Source organism: Suillus plorans (genome assembly GCF_016647745.1).
Source record: "Suillus plorans strain S12 chromosome Unknown HD556scaffold_82, whole genome shotgun sequence".
Lineage (NCBI taxonomy): Eukaryota > Fungi > Basidiomycota > Agaricomycetes > Boletales > Suillaceae > Suillus > Suillus plorans.
Window position 1 is genome coordinate 150965 of NW_024537466.1, and position 17232 is coordinate 168196.

General features: G+C 47.9%; 6 protein-coding genes across 6 annotated transcripts; all 6 read left to right on the plus strand.

Moving 5' to 3' along the window:
• Nucleotides 1-553: 553 nt before the first annotated feature.
• On the plus strand, nucleotides 554-1203 carry HD556DRAFT_1191408 (uncharacterized protein; the record flags this gene model as incomplete). The annotated part of the gene is made up of 4 exons (XM_041296179.1): nucleotides 554-702; nucleotides 761-873; nucleotides 923-1106; nucleotides 1155-1203. Coding segments are annotated over 4 exons (495 nt in total), but the record flags the coding sequence as incomplete, so codon positions are not given.
• Nucleotides 1204-3536: 2333 nt separating this feature from the next.
• HD556DRAFT_1247152 (uncharacterized protein) lies at nucleotides 3537-3953 on the plus strand (the record flags this gene model as incomplete). The annotated part of the gene is made up of 1 exon (XM_041298671.1): nucleotides 3537-3953. A coding segment is annotated over one exon (417 nt), but the record flags the coding sequence as incomplete, so codon positions are not given.
• Nucleotides 3954-4295: 342 nt separating this feature from the next.
• On the plus strand, nucleotides 4296-4649 carry HD556DRAFT_1247217 (uncharacterized protein; the record flags this gene model as incomplete). Its single annotated transcript, XM_041298683.1, has 1 exon — nucleotides 4296-4649. A coding segment is annotated over one exon (354 nt), but the record flags the coding sequence as incomplete, so codon positions are not given.
• A 3222-nt stretch (nucleotides 4650-7871) lies between these two features.
• HD556DRAFT_1247165 (uncharacterized protein) lies at nucleotides 7872-8506 on the plus strand (the record flags this gene model as incomplete). Its single annotated transcript, XM_041298673.1, has 4 exons — nucleotides 7872-7958; nucleotides 8014-8142; nucleotides 8192-8337; nucleotides 8392-8506. Coding segments are annotated over 4 exons (477 nt in total), but the record flags the coding sequence as incomplete, so codon positions are not given.
• Nucleotides 8507-9647: 1141 nt separating this feature from the next.
• On the plus strand, nucleotides 9648-11262 carry HD556DRAFT_1449014 (uncharacterized protein; the record flags this gene model as incomplete). Its single annotated transcript, XM_041307527.1, has 3 exons — nucleotides 9648-9832; nucleotides 9886-9974; nucleotides 10016-11262. 3 exons carry the CDS (start codon nucleotides 9648-9650, stop codon nucleotides 11260-11262), a joined length of 1521 nt encoding a protein of 506 aa, XP_041154585.1.
• Nucleotides 11263-14974: 3712 nt separating this feature from the next.
• On the plus strand, nucleotides 14975-16824 carry HD556DRAFT_1449017 (uncharacterized protein; the record flags this gene model as incomplete). The annotated part of the gene is made up of 5 exons (XM_041307528.1): nucleotides 14975-15596; nucleotides 15648-15792; nucleotides 15839-16183; nucleotides 16232-16443; nucleotides 16499-16824. 5 exons carry the CDS (start codon nucleotides 14975-14977, stop codon nucleotides 16822-16824), a joined length of 1650 nt encoding a protein of 549 aa, XP_041154586.1.
• Nucleotides 16825-17232: the final 408 nt, after the last annotated feature.

Below are 17232 nucleotides of genomic sequence, written 5' to 3' on the forward strand. Positions count from 1 at the left end.
TATATCAATTTGGTCCTGCCTGATCATACTGAGTAGCTCACTTTAGTGTGAAATTGCTTCCAATGCGGACGCTTGGTCGAGAACACTTTTGAGAGGGTGATCTGGGCATTCGAGGTTTAAATGGTGCGATGACTGCTGTGACAGTGTTGTAGAATTAAATATTTACGTGCAAAGATGACAATATTGCTGGTGACGTAACCCGCCATCCAATACATATGGCACCAGGATGGCGTGTTTTTTTTTAGTTACGGTATCTGTGGCACCCGGATGGCAAGGCTCTTCTTTGGGTGCGATGCCTATGGCGCTCAGATGGCGCTCAGATGGCGAGGTTTTTCTGCCACGTGTAACTGGACGTTTGGACATATAAAGTGCTTCATTTACTACTGGTATTGGAGCCTCAATTCAACTTATTATGAGTACTGACGAGAACAATCCATCTCCCAGCGATCCTCTGTACAAGCATAGTGGCTCAGCCCTTCGTATGGGCCCGCGTAAAAAGGTGTAAGTGTTCTTTGCAAGTAGTGAACTACAGTCAACCTGACTTGTCCTCATTATCAGAACATCATCCAATCCTCTTGTTCTTCATGGCCGACATTTTGGTCGGACAGTGTTTGCCCTATGTAACTATCCTTCTCTTCTGACTGCCGGTATACTCCGACTAGAAGAACTGCAAGACTCTCCCATAGAAGATTATCCAGCGGAGTGAGTACAACTGTGATATCTACATGTCGCCATGACTTACAACTATTTTCAATGGTAGTGTTCGGCGGGAACACGGGGTGTTCATGAAACTAATAGATTCATATCCTGGGCTGATAGATCGTTTGACGAATGGTGAGGAGGAGGATGTGATTCACATGGGAGAATTGGCAAGTTTTTTATTCTAGAAGTTCTCATACTTACTGTTTGCAGCTCAGTAAAGGAGCCTCTGGTGCGCGAGGCGACGATACGAAGACCCTTAAATCTGCCGTCCTTGAATGGCTTTTGCCCAGAGGACAGGCAGTTATACCACCCCTCTTCCAGAATATTAAGTCCGATCGTGGTTTTAACCACGAAGTCACCGGTGCTTTGCTCTGCCCTGCAGGCTTGGACTGGTCAAATGCGGAGTAAGTTTTTTAACCATCACATCAATCAACTGCTATAACACTACCCAGAACTAAGCAGAATCTCAAGAGCGGCGAAATCGCTGTTCGTGGTGACCAGTGTAGCAGGACGTTCCAGAGGACTCAATCAGGCAGGATCAATGGCAGAGTGCTGGAGTTTATGGCAGGCGGAGTAGCAGAGTGCTGGGGCTAGCAGAGTGCTGGAGTTAGGAGCGAGGCGAGAGGTGGCAGAGGCTCGGCAGTGTCCGGGGTCACGGTAGTAGACATAGGCTTAGTGCATGTTGCAGACATCATCATCTCCATGCAGTCACATCAGCCAGGTTTTCCTCCTTCTCTCAAGTGCAGTGCTGGCTGATCCATCTGGTGATGAGAGTGGGGCAGCGACCCAGCACTCAATCTTAGGGACAACAAGTGTAGGACGGATTAACGTGAACGACTGTGCAAGACTTCGGGGACTTACGCATATGGGAGAGACTTGGAACAGAAACCCAATTTTCCATCCTACTCAGCTCACTTTCTTTTCAGCATTTCCAGAGGACCAACCACCTGCTACTCCACTTCGTCGTATTGTTTCACTTCCGCCTCGCGTAGGGCGTCAACGTTCAGCATCAGAATTGAGCAGTACCAGAAGCCCACCTCATATATCACACTCAAACCAATCCTCTCCGAGTCGGGACGAAGAACAAACCAGAGACCTCACCTTTGCTTTACGAGCAGCTTACTTTACCCCCAAACCAGACGAGAGCACACCATCTTCGCCCACTACAGTCTCGTCACTCACAATCACCCAACCTACTCCCACACTGCAGATTACCAGTTTGACGCTACCAATCATGACTAGTCGCGAACATCCAAGGATAGTACCGCTGTTCAAGGGAGATTATGGAGACAAAGAAGAACCTACCGAGTGGTTCGTGCAGTTTGAGTTATCACTGCCGGAAACCTGGACCAATAGACAGCAAATAGACCGTTTCGCAATGCAACTTGCTCCAGGGCAAATCGCGGAAGAATGGTTCCAGGGCCTCTCATCCCTGCAAATCAGTACATTCCTAGATCTCAGAGCTACATTTAGGAAACGCTGGCCACCTCCCAAACGACCTAAGTACTCCCGAACGCAACAAAAGGAAGGGTCATGGCAGAGGTACTGGACGAGAACGACATCGGGCTATGGACGGCAGGAAACTACGGACACGTAGTTTGGGCGACCAAAGTGTCACGTTTAGCCCTGGGTATGGGAGATACGGAAGGATATCTGATTGAATACGTTATAGAAGGTGTCCCCAACCTATTGAAGGACCACCTCAAGTGCGAATACGCGGATTGGGATGAGTTCCTGGAAGATGTGCAGAGCGTCTCGAGTATCAAACTCAAGAGAGGTCAAGAAGACTTGAACAAGGAGCGGGTCAGGGATGCGGACATTGCAAAATTGAAGGCGCAACCATCATTAGCATCCCTCCAGTACCAGTTCTCTCAAATGTCGGCGAGTAACCAACGGTCTAACCCACCAGTGTATCGAGCCTCAACACACACACCAATGCTACCAGCCATCCAACCAAATGCAACAGGAATCATATACCCCGCGCTGAACTCAGTCCCACCAATGTCAACACCAAATACCCTGGGCACGTTCATGGGAATGGGACGAGGAGGATTTGGGATGAGAGGGTCACTGTTCACGCACATACAGCTAACCAGAGTGCAGATCATGGAGAAGTTAGCCATGATGCCTCAAAGAGCCAACACCGAAGTGGGAGTACGCCAGTACGAAGCGGATATTGAGCTATGGCATCACAACCACGGGACAGAAGGATTCCCATCCCTCGGCAAACCATATCCGCTACGTCCAGGCACAGCACTCATCAGCTCGGGAGAATGTTACAGTTGTGGTGTAGTCACAGACCCACCGCATGTGGGTGCCCAGTGCATCGCGCAGGAGCATTTAAGGCCACAAGAGTCTCATTGGCAACAGCAAGTCGCGGGCCTACTCAGACGCACCGCATTGCAGATGAACAACCTGGCATATTCAACAACCCCAGTCCAGTACATTGCCCCAGCAACGCATCCTTACTACGGCTCATATGGAACATCACTCCCAGCTCCAGTTTACGCGGTGGCGCAACAAGAGGATTATAGTGGATGGGACGGACAAGAGACGTGGACCACTCAAGAACCAGGGTATGATTGGAGGACGGAAAATTACATGGGACCACTGCCGCAGACGGACCAGCAGTATTCCCAGTACCCTCCAGCCCGTCATCTATCGCACCATCTATACAACTGCCTGATATTCCTTCCCATTATGAATCACAAGCCACTCCGCAAGCACAAGATATTGTATATAATACTGCTATCTCCGAAGTTCCTCCACCAAGGGACATAGAATCTTCGTCTCTTAACTCTCCTCCGCTTACTACTTTGGTTGTACCGTCTCTTATGTCAAGCAATCCCATTACTGATGTTTATTTGGTGGATGCATCTGGTAAACCTGCACGGTCTCGAACAAGTAACCCGTTCCTAACTGTACCACACCTCCATGGCCCGCAAGGTGAGAAAGTGCGGTTTCTTGCCATCATCGACAATGGAGCAATGATTAACGCCATAGATACAGCAGCGTACCAACGAATCGCGCGACGCCTATCCCCGCTAAGTACATCAACTAGAACTCTGTGCATGGCTGACGGATCCCTAGTTCCATCCACCAGTGTCTGGACAGGAACGTTCACATGGGGACCAGTACAGGTCCACATGAATTTCGAAGTCTTTCCAAGTGGCGGGTCATGGCGGATGCTCATTGGCAAGCCGTTACTAGAGCAGGTAAGCGCAGTACATGACTACAGTACTGACACCATTCTTTTACCGCACAAAGAATCTCATTTTCATCTACCTAATCTTTCTACGTATCACCCGCTACCAACACCATGCTTACCCACTGCCGTACAATTTCCCTCCTCGTCAAAATTTAAGTTAGCCCCAAATCTAATACTTAATAGGCCAGAACCCCAAGTAGACATCAACTCACCATCCCCAGAACCTTGTATCATAGAGCCACTAACCGCAATAGATCCAGACTCAGAGACTACCATACTGGAGACCTATCATGTGGACAGTGTAGACAACGGAGGGACAGCACTAGGTGAAGTCCTGGATCTGTCACATCCAGCGCTACCTGACAACATTTTTACCAGATTAACAATGCACGGACCTTTCTACCCTCCAAGGGTAGAAACTATCGTCAACGCAGTAAGATATGGCACGCACCTTAATGAAGAACAATTGCAGAAATCACACGAGTTGGTGGCGGAATTCGCTGATGTATTTGTGTTGTCCATCCGGGAGGTAAAACCAGTGGACTTCATTAAATTCTGCCTGCAGATTCCTCGAGACACAACATTCTTGAAGAGGGTACATCAACGGCCGTTAACAAAACCGCAACGTGAATATTTGTTTCTGGTCCTAGACGACATGAGGCGCGCGGGAATCATGTGCTTCATACCCTCAGATGAAGTGAAAGCAGTAGCGTCTACAGTACTGGTACAAAAGGCTCACTCAGGAACAAGCCTATCCCTAGAAGACATCCGTCAGATTGTCGACCAACAATGTATCGCACTCGGTGAGCCTCCAAGTCTGAATACGAACATGAGCTTAGCACCCGTTGTCAGTCCAGAACCAGTAGATCCTACCAAAGTCAAATGGAGGATATGTCAAAACTTCAACGACGTCAATAAGGTCTCAGATGTTGCAACTATGCCTCAAGGAGACATTGCGGCGAAACAGCAGCGCTTAGCGGGACACAAGTTCATTTGTGTACTAGACTTTGCAGCAGGCTTTTATGCAATCCCTGTGGAGGAAGAGAGTCAACCGTTTCTATGCTTCTACACAGAAGGACGAGGGTATGAGGCCTACCAGCGCATGCCAATGGGAGTACATGGTGCGCCATCCTGCTTTAGTGACCTCACAGTGCTTGCGCTACATGACATCATGGTGGAGTTGCTCCTGGAACTTTATGTGGACGATGGCGCTATGGCAGGTGACAGCTTCGAAGAACTACTGAAACACTTACTTCTCTTCCTCCTGCGGTGTCGCGAACGAGGACTATCCATATCTCCCACCAAGACACAGCTGTTCATGGAAGAGGTTGTCTTTGGAGGATCGCGAGTTGGGCAAGAAGGTATCAAACCAGATGTAGCAAAGATCGCGGCAGTAGCAGATTGGCCCGTTCCAGCAAATTTGTTAGAACTAATGCATTTTTTAGGACTAACAGGATATTTTAGGGCACTCATCAAAGATTATGCACCCTTGGTACTACCACTAACAGACTTGTTACAGAACCTGGACCTCCCACCCCCCAGTGCAAAAGGGGGGAAATGCAAGTATAGACAGTACTTACGGGAACGCAGCCTCGACACATTCTGGGAGCAGAGACACACCCGGACATTCCTCAAACTCAAGCAAATCCTAGTATCAGAACCGATCCTGCAAGCACCCAAATTCGACGGAACACCCTTCATTATTATTAGTGATGGATGTAAAGACGGATTTGGAGCCGTACTAGCACAAAGGTTCACGTCGCAACGACCATCAGGTGACACAGTCACCAGTATTCACCTGATTGGATTCATATCAAAACGCACCTCACCAGCGGAAGAACGCTACCAGCCGTACTTACTGGAGTTTGCCATGTTAAAGTTCGTGTTTGATCACTTCGGGTCTACAGTATGGGGTTTTCCGGTAGAAGTAGAAACTGACTGCACAGCACTGCGGGATACTCTCCTCAGCGACAAACTCCCACTCGTACACGCATGTTGGCGTGAAGGGATACTCACTTACCAGATCATTGCAGTCCGCCATCGTCCAGGAGCCACTAACACAGCAGCAGATGCTCTGAGTCGCCGTATGTCAGGATGACCACGAACGAATGGAGATGGGAGCGCGTGGTCTGTGAGCGAGGACTGGGAAGCATCTCACGGCTTAGTAAATGATCTCCTCCTCATACAACCTACTGACACAGCAATTGCAGAACTACAAGAGCGCTTCAAACAAGAACCCTTGTTCTTGGAAGTCATAGCAGTGCTACTAGACCTTGATAGCAGCAAACCCGAGCACGAGCGTCACAGAGCACGACATCGCGCTATAGGATATATGATTGAGGAAGGACGTTTATGGCGCATAGCGGATGGCAAATCTACGCGAGCACGAGCACAGTTAGAATGTGTTTCGCAACTGGAGGCTAAGGAGATGGCACGGCAAGTACATACTGACAATGGGCACTGGGGCAGAGACCTTACTAAACTCCAACTGATGGATCACATCATCAGCCCTAGATTGGATAAGTCTATTGTAAATGTGCTGCTGGAGTGCCCACAATGTAAGAACTTTGGGTTAACACAACTGCACTCTCTGCTGTACCCGATTACTCGATGCCACCCCTTCGAACTGCTAGTAGCAGACTATTTAGCCCTTCCAAAGGGCAAAAACGGTTTCCATAATGTCCTATTGATCCTCGACACATATTCGCAGTACGTCTGGGGATTCAAGCTGAAAATACACGGTACAGCAAAGACAACGGTGGATGGACTCAACTCCATAGCGCATACCTTTCGGGCACCCGACATGTTTATGACAGACGGTGGGTCGCACTTTGACAACGGAAACGTGCGTACGTGGTGTACAGCACATGAATCCAAACACCACGTAGTTGCAGCTTACGTGCCCTGGATCAACGGCTTAGTAGAGAATACCAATGGGAAGCTCTTGGGTAGATTGAAGAGACTGTGTAGCCCGGGGTTAGGAGAGGATGAGTACGAAAACTCGGATGTAGGAAACTTAGCCAAGTCATGGCCGGACCATTTCGATACCACCATACGTCAATTGAACGAACATATCATTCCTGCCTTCAAATTCTCCCCAAAAGAGCTACTATTGGGCCTGGTCATCAACACTAGCCCGACATCAGTCGCAGACGCATCAACGGAATTGAGTACCTCTGAAGTCGACATCCACATGGCATACGTCGACCAGCAGTGTTTGGACGGCACTGATCACACTGTCGCCCATTCCGCACAACGCAAAGCCGTGTTCGACCACAAAGTTCTTCGCTCGCATACAGGTGAAGTTATATTTGAGACTGGACAACTTGTACAAGTCTACGCTAATGCATTAGAGTTCACAATGGCATCGACGTGTAAGCTACAACTGCGTTGGTCAGCCCCGCGTCGAGTTGTCGATCGCATCGGCAACTCATATATGCTAGACACTCTTGAGGGCTTCCCACTCAACGGACTATTTCACGCTAGATGTCTGAGGAGATTCATTCCATGCGACGGCACAGCGCTAGCAGAACTACAAGCGGTATTGGGAGATATGAGCGGAGACGATGAAGCAGAAATCAATAGACCATGGGAAGATGATCTTTAAGAAGTCGAAGAAGAGTTGAAAGAGTCAGACAGCTTCAAAGAGGAGGACGAGTAGAACCGTGTGCGCCTCCGGAGGGTCGCATTCCTGGGGGGGGCATATGTAGCGGGGCATGCTGGCGGGACATTCCAGAGGACTCGATCAGGCAGGAGCAATGGCAGAGTGCTGGAGTTTAGGGCAGGCGGAGTAGCAGAGTGCTGGAGTTAGGAGTGAGGCGAGAGGTGGCAGAGGCCCGACGGTGTCCGGGGTCACGGTAGTAGACATAGGCTTAGTGCATGTTGCAGACATCATCATCTCCATGCAGTCACATCAGCCAGGTTTTCCTCCTTCTCTCGAGTGCAGTGCTGGCCGATCCACCAGTGGCCCATTTTTCTATATGCTGGGTCTGACTACGATGTGGAAGATCCATGGAAGGGTTTGTTGAGGAGCAAAATTCTCATTTCTGTAAGCTCATTTTAGTGATGATAAAGTTCCCACTCCAAATACTTTCCCTTCATAGGGTTTTAAACACGTCTTCACATCTCCGAGCTTGGTGGATAAAGAACTGAAGGCTACACGATCTGGCAATGTGTATCTTCACGGCATGAAATCTGTCACTAAAGGATCCCTAGCTTATATTGCTACACAGGTACGCAAATCTGATTATACATATCTGCCCCTACTGATTGTTCTTTCAGGTTCACTTTGCGTTAAGTTCATCATCAGTATTTTCACGTACCAACACGGTCACGGACTCGGAAAACTTCTACCATAGCATTCTTGATTTGTTGGATGATCCTGATGAAAATGAGGAAGTGACTGACCTGCTAACATGGTGGACGTGGTTCGTAATGCATGTGATTGACTTTCAAGCTTTCTAAGTTGACACCATTCATAGTCGTATTTTTCCTAACTCATCTTCTTCGCAGTGCAGCATCAGTAAAAATAGTGCATTGTCGAAGATCCAGGAAAGACGTGCTGCCTTGCAAGAACGAGTCACTGCTTCTAATTAATTCTTTATCTTCATAATAGTACTGTCTGTAGGCCTATATCCTAATGCAATTGATTTGGGAATCTATCTATATGAAGTTATCAAAGTGTGACCACAATATAATGTCAGACCTCAACTGAGTATTACTGATGGTAGCTTACGCCATCAGAAGCTATCTATGTAACAGTAGGCATGCTTGGTTGAAGACTATCATATTGATAGGACTTGATAACTCAGTGCCAGAGCTCCACTTGATGTTGTTGAAGGTAGCTTACCCCATAGGAAGCTGCCCATGTAATAGCAGATGTGTTCAGTTGAACAAGAGCAGCTCGAAAGGGCATAATAACCCAATATTACCCCTAGACATGTTGCCAATGATTGTGGCTTCCACCTTCAGGATCTGTCCTTATAACTGTAGACATGCTTGGTGAAAAATCATCATCTTGATATGGTGTGATGACCTAATATAATCTCCTGGCACAATGTCAGTGATTGTAGCTTTTGCCATCAGAAGCTGCCTATCTAAAGCCAGACACACTCAGTTGAAGAATAGCATCTTGATAGAGTATGATAATTTGATATTATCCCCTGACACAATGTCAGTGATTGTAACTTCTGTCATTGAAAGCTACCTATGCAGTAGTAGATATGTCTGACAACAGCACTTCAGTATGTTAGTAGACTATAATGTGGTACCATAGACCTATCAATATTATAGCTTTGGGAGATCCTACCTACATAGTCTACCTATCTATTTCTTTGTCATATGATCTGCAATTGTGATAGATATTAGTGTTACTCAAAACTCGGCTAATTATGTTTCAAAATCTCGGTTAGAAGCTTCAAACTCTCGGCTAGAGGCTTCAAACTCTCGGCCAAACACCCTTTGATGTGGCTCAATTCAAAGTCAGGCGACCACCACAAGGCAGAGTTTCAATTCCAATGCCTCCCCTTCGTCAACATGGTCACCGGTCTGCACGACTTCGGGCTAATGCTCAATTGTGCTCAAAATCTATGGACGCTCAACCACCCCCCCTGAAGGACCGTTGGCAAAGCTCCCTCCTGAATCTTCTGGCCCCAGGATAGCGATCCAGTGGCAAAGTGAAAACTCTTTAACCGATGTCCTGGTAAATCATCTATCAACTCACCCTGCTGACTGCAGAATGCTCTTCTATTCCGATGGGAAGAAGGCAATGGCCTCTGTTGATGACGGCCCCTCAGGCTCAGACAAAGGCCAGATTTATAGCTTTATCGCCCAGCTCATCTTTGAGGGCCACCCCAAGTATGGCGGTGCATATGAACAGAATCAGAAGAAATTTCGTGATGCAGTCTCCAACCGCATCACAAAGTAAGTTCTCTTGTTCTCTCATTCTTATATACACTAAGTCCCTTAAGTCTCAGAACAAAATACAAGAAACTCAAGGCGAAATTCAGTGATACTGGTGCCGGTGTGGTGCCGCTAGGTGACATGGCTACGAAAAATTTGTTAGGTGAGTCGTCTGTCACTTGCTTTTGGTTCTTATAGACGCAGTTCTTATTGAGCTCCCGTGGTACACAGAGCTTGATCAAATCTGGCATTCCAACCCGTCCATGGCCGCCAAGACTCACTCATCCAAGCCAGGGGCCGATCATGCAGGCGCCTTGTATTCACTCGTCCAACCACATGGCAGGGCCGGTCCCGCCATGCATTTTGACGCCAGTGCTCAACGGTCTTCTGTACCTACTCATGATGCTCAGTCCTCCTCAAACTCCCAGCCCTACAACATATATACCTCCCATAGCGCATTTCCTGCCGCAACTACATATCCACCTAGAGCCTCTCTTGCTATGAATTTGCATGGCAATCCTGCAATTGATCCGCAACTGCGTCCAGCTGCTCCTGCTCCCACCCTTACCTTACCTCAGCCTCAGACACACCTTCCTGGACTCTGTAACTCCCCCAATGTTGAGATCCGTGACGACTTTGCCCCCCAACGTGACAACAGTCATTTGGAGAGCAGCCCATTAGACTCCCCCCTTGGGGATGCTTTAAACCACCTTGATGATGATGAGATTATGTACGATGATACCAGTACCGCCAATAACCCTCCCCAAGTTGCGGGGACCAAACGACAATTTGCTGTGTCACCTTCTCCCCCTCCTTCAGCCCCACAACCACGACCATTTCAAATTCCCACCAAGTCCCCAGCATCTTCATATGACAACCGCTCTGCATTTGGTGCGCAGAGGCCGTTGAGCCATGGGGGGCGACGCAAAGCGGCACCAGAGATTGCACGCAGCATGTCAATGCCGTCATCGACAACACGCAACACAACATCTGCATCGTCGTTGGACTATATTGGGTCGCCGACCCCACAGACGTCACTGCCAGTCAGTGCAGGGAGCTCGAAGAAGAAGGCTAAATTTGACGTTATGCAGCAGGTGGACCAGTTCCGGGGTGAGATCAAGAGCTTACAGTCGGATGCTATGTCGCGTTATGACAGCAAGCATCAGTGGTTCCTCACAAAACTCGAGGTAAAGTCTGAGCATCATCATGAATCAAAAAAATATGAGTGGCTTCGCTCAATGCGGGATCATGAGATATCTCAAGTGGCCCTCAACCATTGGCGCCAACAGGAGGATAAGGACACGGAGATTCGCCTTCGTGAAGTGGATATACGGGTGCACGAAGCACATTCGCAGGTGCTCGACAAGGAGGCTGAGACCCTCTGCCTCAAGATACAATTCCACCAGATGACACAGGGTGGCAGAGCCTCGGCGTTGGATGGAGCTGCATGAGTTGTTTGTTGTCGTTGTGTCTGTCATCTCTGTCTGTCACTGTATCACTTTCATGTTTTTTAGAGTCGCATTTCATGTTTTTTTAACCATCTTGTTTTTTTTTTTAAAAAATTCATTTGACATTTGTTGTTACATGGCTGCATACATATGTTGTACATATTTCTTTGTGGTAGTACATGTCAAATCTGATATGAGAGAGATTATCTTTCCCTATGTTGTGCATCTGAGTGAGGACTATTGAAGAGATCATCCATCAGCTTTGCACGAGCAGCCTGACCTGGAGTGCCCTCATAATTCCTGTCACCAACTACTTCATCACCATCTGGATCCTCAAACTCCTGATCAATGAAGTCTTTACCCTCATCACGAGCCCACTTGAGAGAGCTCTCATAAGTGCCATCTTGCTTGCGATGATGTATTTCAAACCGAATGATCATGTTGTGTAGGATAATGCAGCACTTGATCCACTGCACAGCAAATTCAAGGTCTTTCTCAGCCTGAATCCTAAACCGGAGCTCTCGAAGGGACTGGAATCGTCCCTTTAAAACAGCAAATGTATGTTCAACATGAACACGGATCTAAAAAAAATCAATTCATTGAAAAGAGGTGATAATTAAATGTCTTCTGGTCCTTAGTCAACCGCCCATTGCGAGGCTTCTTGAAAGGGGCAATGCACCATGGCTCCAATGGATATGTACTGTCAGCCCACACCCAATGACCATCAGGTAGAAGGTCAGCATGCTCTTCATAGAGACGGGTAGATCGAAAAGCGAATGCATCATGGACACTCCCAGGATGACCCAGAGAATAATCCACAATGAGAAGGTTATGGGGCAAAATGACTGCCTAGAATTAAATCAATTTTTGCACATGAAGATTAAAAAAAAAAAAACCTGACAGCCAAGGGAATATTTGGATTTCCTATCATAAAATGTCTCACCGAAGTAACCAGGTTTGGTGAAAAGATTCATAGTTGAGCCATCAATTGCTAGAAAGCCACCCTTCCACTCTGGGCAGGTACGCGACTCGGCAAATTTGTGAGCCAGGTCAGCATCCTCAGAATTATCCGCTGGGAAGCAGATAAACTGATCGTGAGCATCAAGCACCACAATCATCACACAATTAGTGCAATTAACCACAGACCCAACACTCATGCCTGCCCATTGAGCAACATCTTCAAGAGTAATAGCATTTCCATAGTGGCCAGCTCGATTCAAAAAAATGGCAAGTTGAATGGAGACAGGGAGCTGAGGATTGTTGGACTGATTTTGGAAGATGGGATGATCAGAGATAAAATCAAGGATGTCATCGAAGATCTCGGGGTTAACGCGGAGTTTCTGCTGAAACAAGTGAGGGCGGTGTTCCTCTTGATGAACCAACATGTGAAGCTGAGGTGCTCGTGGGGGAGGCTCATCAGGCTTCTGGAGTACACGAGCCCTCTTAACCTTATCACAAAGAGCATTAATGGTGTCACGGAGGCGGTCGTAAGGCACAGTGATGTCATCAGAAGAGATAGAACCATCACTGGAAGAATCTGAAGTCCCTGTTCATAGGGGAGAGGGGGGAGGGGGGGGGAAGGTGAGCTAAAAGATAGATTGATTGAATTATCATCATCCGAAGTAGTTGATAGTGAGTCCTCGGAGTCAGAATCGCTCTCAAAGTCAGACCAATCGTCCAGAATATCCTGGTACTGTAGCTTGGCCAGGGAAAGTTCAGCCTGATCTACAATAGCCAGGAGATCTCTATGGATGGATGGTTGAGGCATAGTCACAATTGGGGGGCGAGGGCGGGAGTCGAGGGAATCAAAACTCCTATCCATTTGGTGTATATGTGACGTTGTTTGTGGCGGAGTTTGAAATTTCGGAAAGATCTGAAGTTTTGTCTCGCAGTGAGCATGTTGGTGTCAACATTGACCTCACCCTCCAGCCTCAATGCTCACCCACAGCACTGAGCAGGACACCAAATTTTCAGGTGTCACCAACCCAAGGTAAGTACTTCCTGTGCCTCTTGCAAGTTCCAGCTAACATTCACCCTTATCTTACAGGAAATCTATTCTAGTGCCGGTCCCACACATGACCAACAGCAGCTCAATTTTACCGCCAAGCCGCTGGTTCCTCACTACCCCCTACACCTTCTACACTCCCCTTCTTGTGGGATCGACTCTGCGCTCATTCCAATCCAGCTGGCTCAAGGCATGCTTAGGTTTAGGTGACCCCTTATGCCTGATGCAGTCTTTCAACCGCCCCAACCTGTACTATGCCACAGCACAGCCTAAACCGTCCACGAAAAAGAAGGTGGTTCAAGCCATTGCTGGTTTCATCAAGTCACAGCACGCTACCCATACTGGCATTGTGTACGGCTTCTCGAAGTTGGAGTGTGAGGAACTTGCTGAGCAACTGCGAAACGACTATGGCTTATCCGCCAAACATTACCGTGCCGGTATGGGCTCACAAGAGCACAGCACCACTCAAGATCCAGCCTTTGTCTGCCCACATCAAGTAGCGCACTTCATTATCCACTCAACTCAAGGCTTGAGCCGCGGCAGCATCCTGGAAAGCAGCTCGAAGATAGCCGTACTCTCCACCACTACAACATCATCTTTCACTTTGCCTTATGTCTCTGCAGATTCATGCAGATCTTTTTCATGTGTCCTCCTCCCCTCCGCACTTATTTAGTCCCTTCGGTGTTCACTACCTACGGCTGATTTCGTTCTTCTGCAGACTCCCTTTTTTTATGAATGCTAACATTTGAAATATGATGTATATCTACTACGGGTTGCTTTTTTTACTCTAAGTATGACTTTCCCCTATGAACATACAGTTTGAAAAATCACAAGTGTTTGAATCTCCAACTTCGTGCCGACGTGCGCTGAGCATGTTCTGAGCAAGTTCTGAGCAAGTTGAAACCAACTTTATTTAAGAGTTCAAAGTGTGTTAAGCGCGTTAAGCGAGTTTTCAAAACTTATTTTGAGTAACACTATTGTTGGTATTATACATTAGATAAAGCTAGCCAAACCTTTGTCATACTCTGGTCAAATGCCTGATGACTGAGGTCAGTACATTCTATCTAGCTAGTACATACTTATCTAACTGATCCTGTAGCTTGTGTACTCGCTGCAGGTATATATTCAATATTAGTGACTTACATCAGTCTACTGAGCTCATGTACTCGCTGCACATATCTACAAATTACAAACAAATTTATCACATTGACAGATGATAATTTTAAAATTTTGTTTTCGGGCTTATCAGTTGGGCAGACCTTAAGTTTGATGTGACCTTAATCCTCCATATGGCCTTGGAAATGTCACGTGAAATATGCATAAACAATTGTATCCTTGGAGAGGCGTTTTATAGAATTTGATCCTTACTCATATTTGTGATTTTATCCAGAAACTTTCCATCATCCGCACAATAGGCAAATAGGTAGAAACATGCATAATTTTTCTCAAGATATGTATCACATCTGTTTACAGAACTTTTTCGGCTGTGTCTCAGGTGTGAGTACTAAGTAGGACTAAAGCTTTCTAAGAATTTATCTTTTTCGGGTCGGTTACCTGATGCAGGTGTAACCCAGTTCTGAAACCAGTTTCCCACGAATAGAATTTTCCCACGCACGTTTGTTGCAGACAAAACCCTCCTCCACTACCGTGGGAGTCGGGAACGTAATAATACCAACTTTGCTTGACTTGACGAAGGCGGCGTGTGGTGCCATGGCAGATGATGAGCAAGCTATCAAGCGTAGGAAATCTGAGTCCAACAAACGCTACTACCAAAAGCGAAAGCAGCTGGAACTTCAGGATCCCAAGCTCGCAGAGGCAGACAAAGAACGCAAGAAGCGCAATCAAAGGGACAAACGGGCAAGGGACAGATCAAAGGTACAGGAGGAGGGCCCATGGCCCATGGTGCTGGATCTCACTGGTGATGCCCCCACCTTCGACGAAGGTCTCGCCGTCAGACTTCACCACACGGACTCCCCCTCAGCCAAGACCTCCTCAGAGGTGCCCCCTACAGAAGACGTAGTCCAGTGGCCAAATGGGCAGACTACGGTACTCCCAACCGTCATGCGCGACGGACGTAACGTATGTGAAGGCGACGCAAAGTATGTTCGTCAGCTAGCAACCCTGCCCCTCTCAATGCCAGGATCCCACCATGTCGAACACATAGATCCTATTGGCGTGAATGATGCAGATCTCTGCCAACGGGTTGAGGAAACGTTGAGGGGTGGGCGATGTGCGGTTGTGCGTGGTGCAGCGAAGCCGGGTCCCGAAAAGCTCACCGCAGAGTATCTGGTCGAGCGCGGGATTCCTCCGTGGCTGCGTACCACCCACCACGGTTGGTTGAAGCACACGTCCTCCGACACTTCTTTGCTCACCCTTGCCTTAGACATGGAACAACGTGCGATTGGCAAGGTGCATCCCTGTATAGATGCAACGATAGACCAATTGTTGTCTGGGGCCGACGATCCTAAGGAGCTGCGATGCGCCCTTGACATTCCGCTCCCTGCGTGTACCCTCCCCCAGCCCTTTCAGTGAGTAACAACTCATTTGACACGCTAGATGTGCTCACGTCACCAGACTTCTAGACCACGCTTTTGTATGTGCATGGGCTCATACCATGCACATCCTTCCCTTCCACAAAACTCGACTTCACCCCGACCTGCTCTTGTACCGACGCTGGGCCAACATCTACCAAGGTGGTACCCTCACCCTCCCACGACACACTTCCAATGGGTTTGGGACGTCTTTCAGCGTTGTGGGTTGTATGAATTTTTTCATCGTGTATCGCCTCAAGGATAGATTCCTAAGTCGCGACCAGACGATTGACCAGTTTCTGGCGCTGTGTGAGATCGATTATGACCGCCCTCAACTTCCAGACGGCTTAGAGGCAGAGATAGTTGACCTGCGTCCCGGGGACCTCTTGTATGTTTCCACCAAACGTTTGTTTGTACTCCAACTAACTTAATACAGATTTATGCCACCTGGTCAGTTCTACGCACGATATGCTGGGCTGCTAACGTATGAGGAGGTTGGTACATTCTTACGCTATGATACCATGCACCTCTCGGAGTGGTCTCTGTTCCTGGACAATTCCCATGGTAAAACGTACACGGGGCAAGAACGCAAAGGTACCTTTGTAACCTTGCGCCGGATGATGGCGGCCTTACCTTACATGCCCCTCAGTAAGTTTTTTTGCACTTCATCTACCCTGGGTCCCAACGATTTCCCCGCGAGTAGAGACCTACCATCGCCCCACGGTGGCCCTAGCTTTGATGATCCTCGACCCAATTTCCTACGTCTCGCAGCAGCGTGACGGTGAGACACCGCCACCGTCCAGCAAGACGAAGACGATCGAAGTGGTGTCTGGTGGTGAGTTTGATTCCAAGGACTGCGTCGACAGCGCTATGAAGATCGCTCGGCGCTTGCTGCTTCACCTCGAACTTGACGATACAGAAGCTGTAGGGGTTTTGGACGACTCGGCATGGGATGCTGTGGGCGATCAGCTCCACTTGGAAAAGGTTTGGGACAACTCCAATGCCATCGAGTCGGATGACGGTCCGTGACGGTCCTGACTCCTGCTACTTACTTCCTGGGGAGCTTCCTGAATCCGCTATCGAGATAGGTTTTAGCCACATACTCTGAGAAATGTAAGGAATCGCATCCGTCGCAGTGTTGCTGTCGAAACGAGTTAAATTCGATGTGAACTCGACTCGGTTCGAAAATGACCAAATTCTTTTCAACTCAAAACTGAGAACTGAATCGAATTACACAGCTCATTGGGTTCGAGATTTACACTCTGTGTCACCATTACAGTAACACTACTCATTAATTAGTAACGATGATGCAATGCGATCTTCCTCAATTTAGAGGCATATATGACATTATTTAACCACTTACCATATTTTACCTGATTGCAACCATTATGAGGTGGATATAATGGTTTGTAGAAGTCACTGGAACCTCCCGGTGCT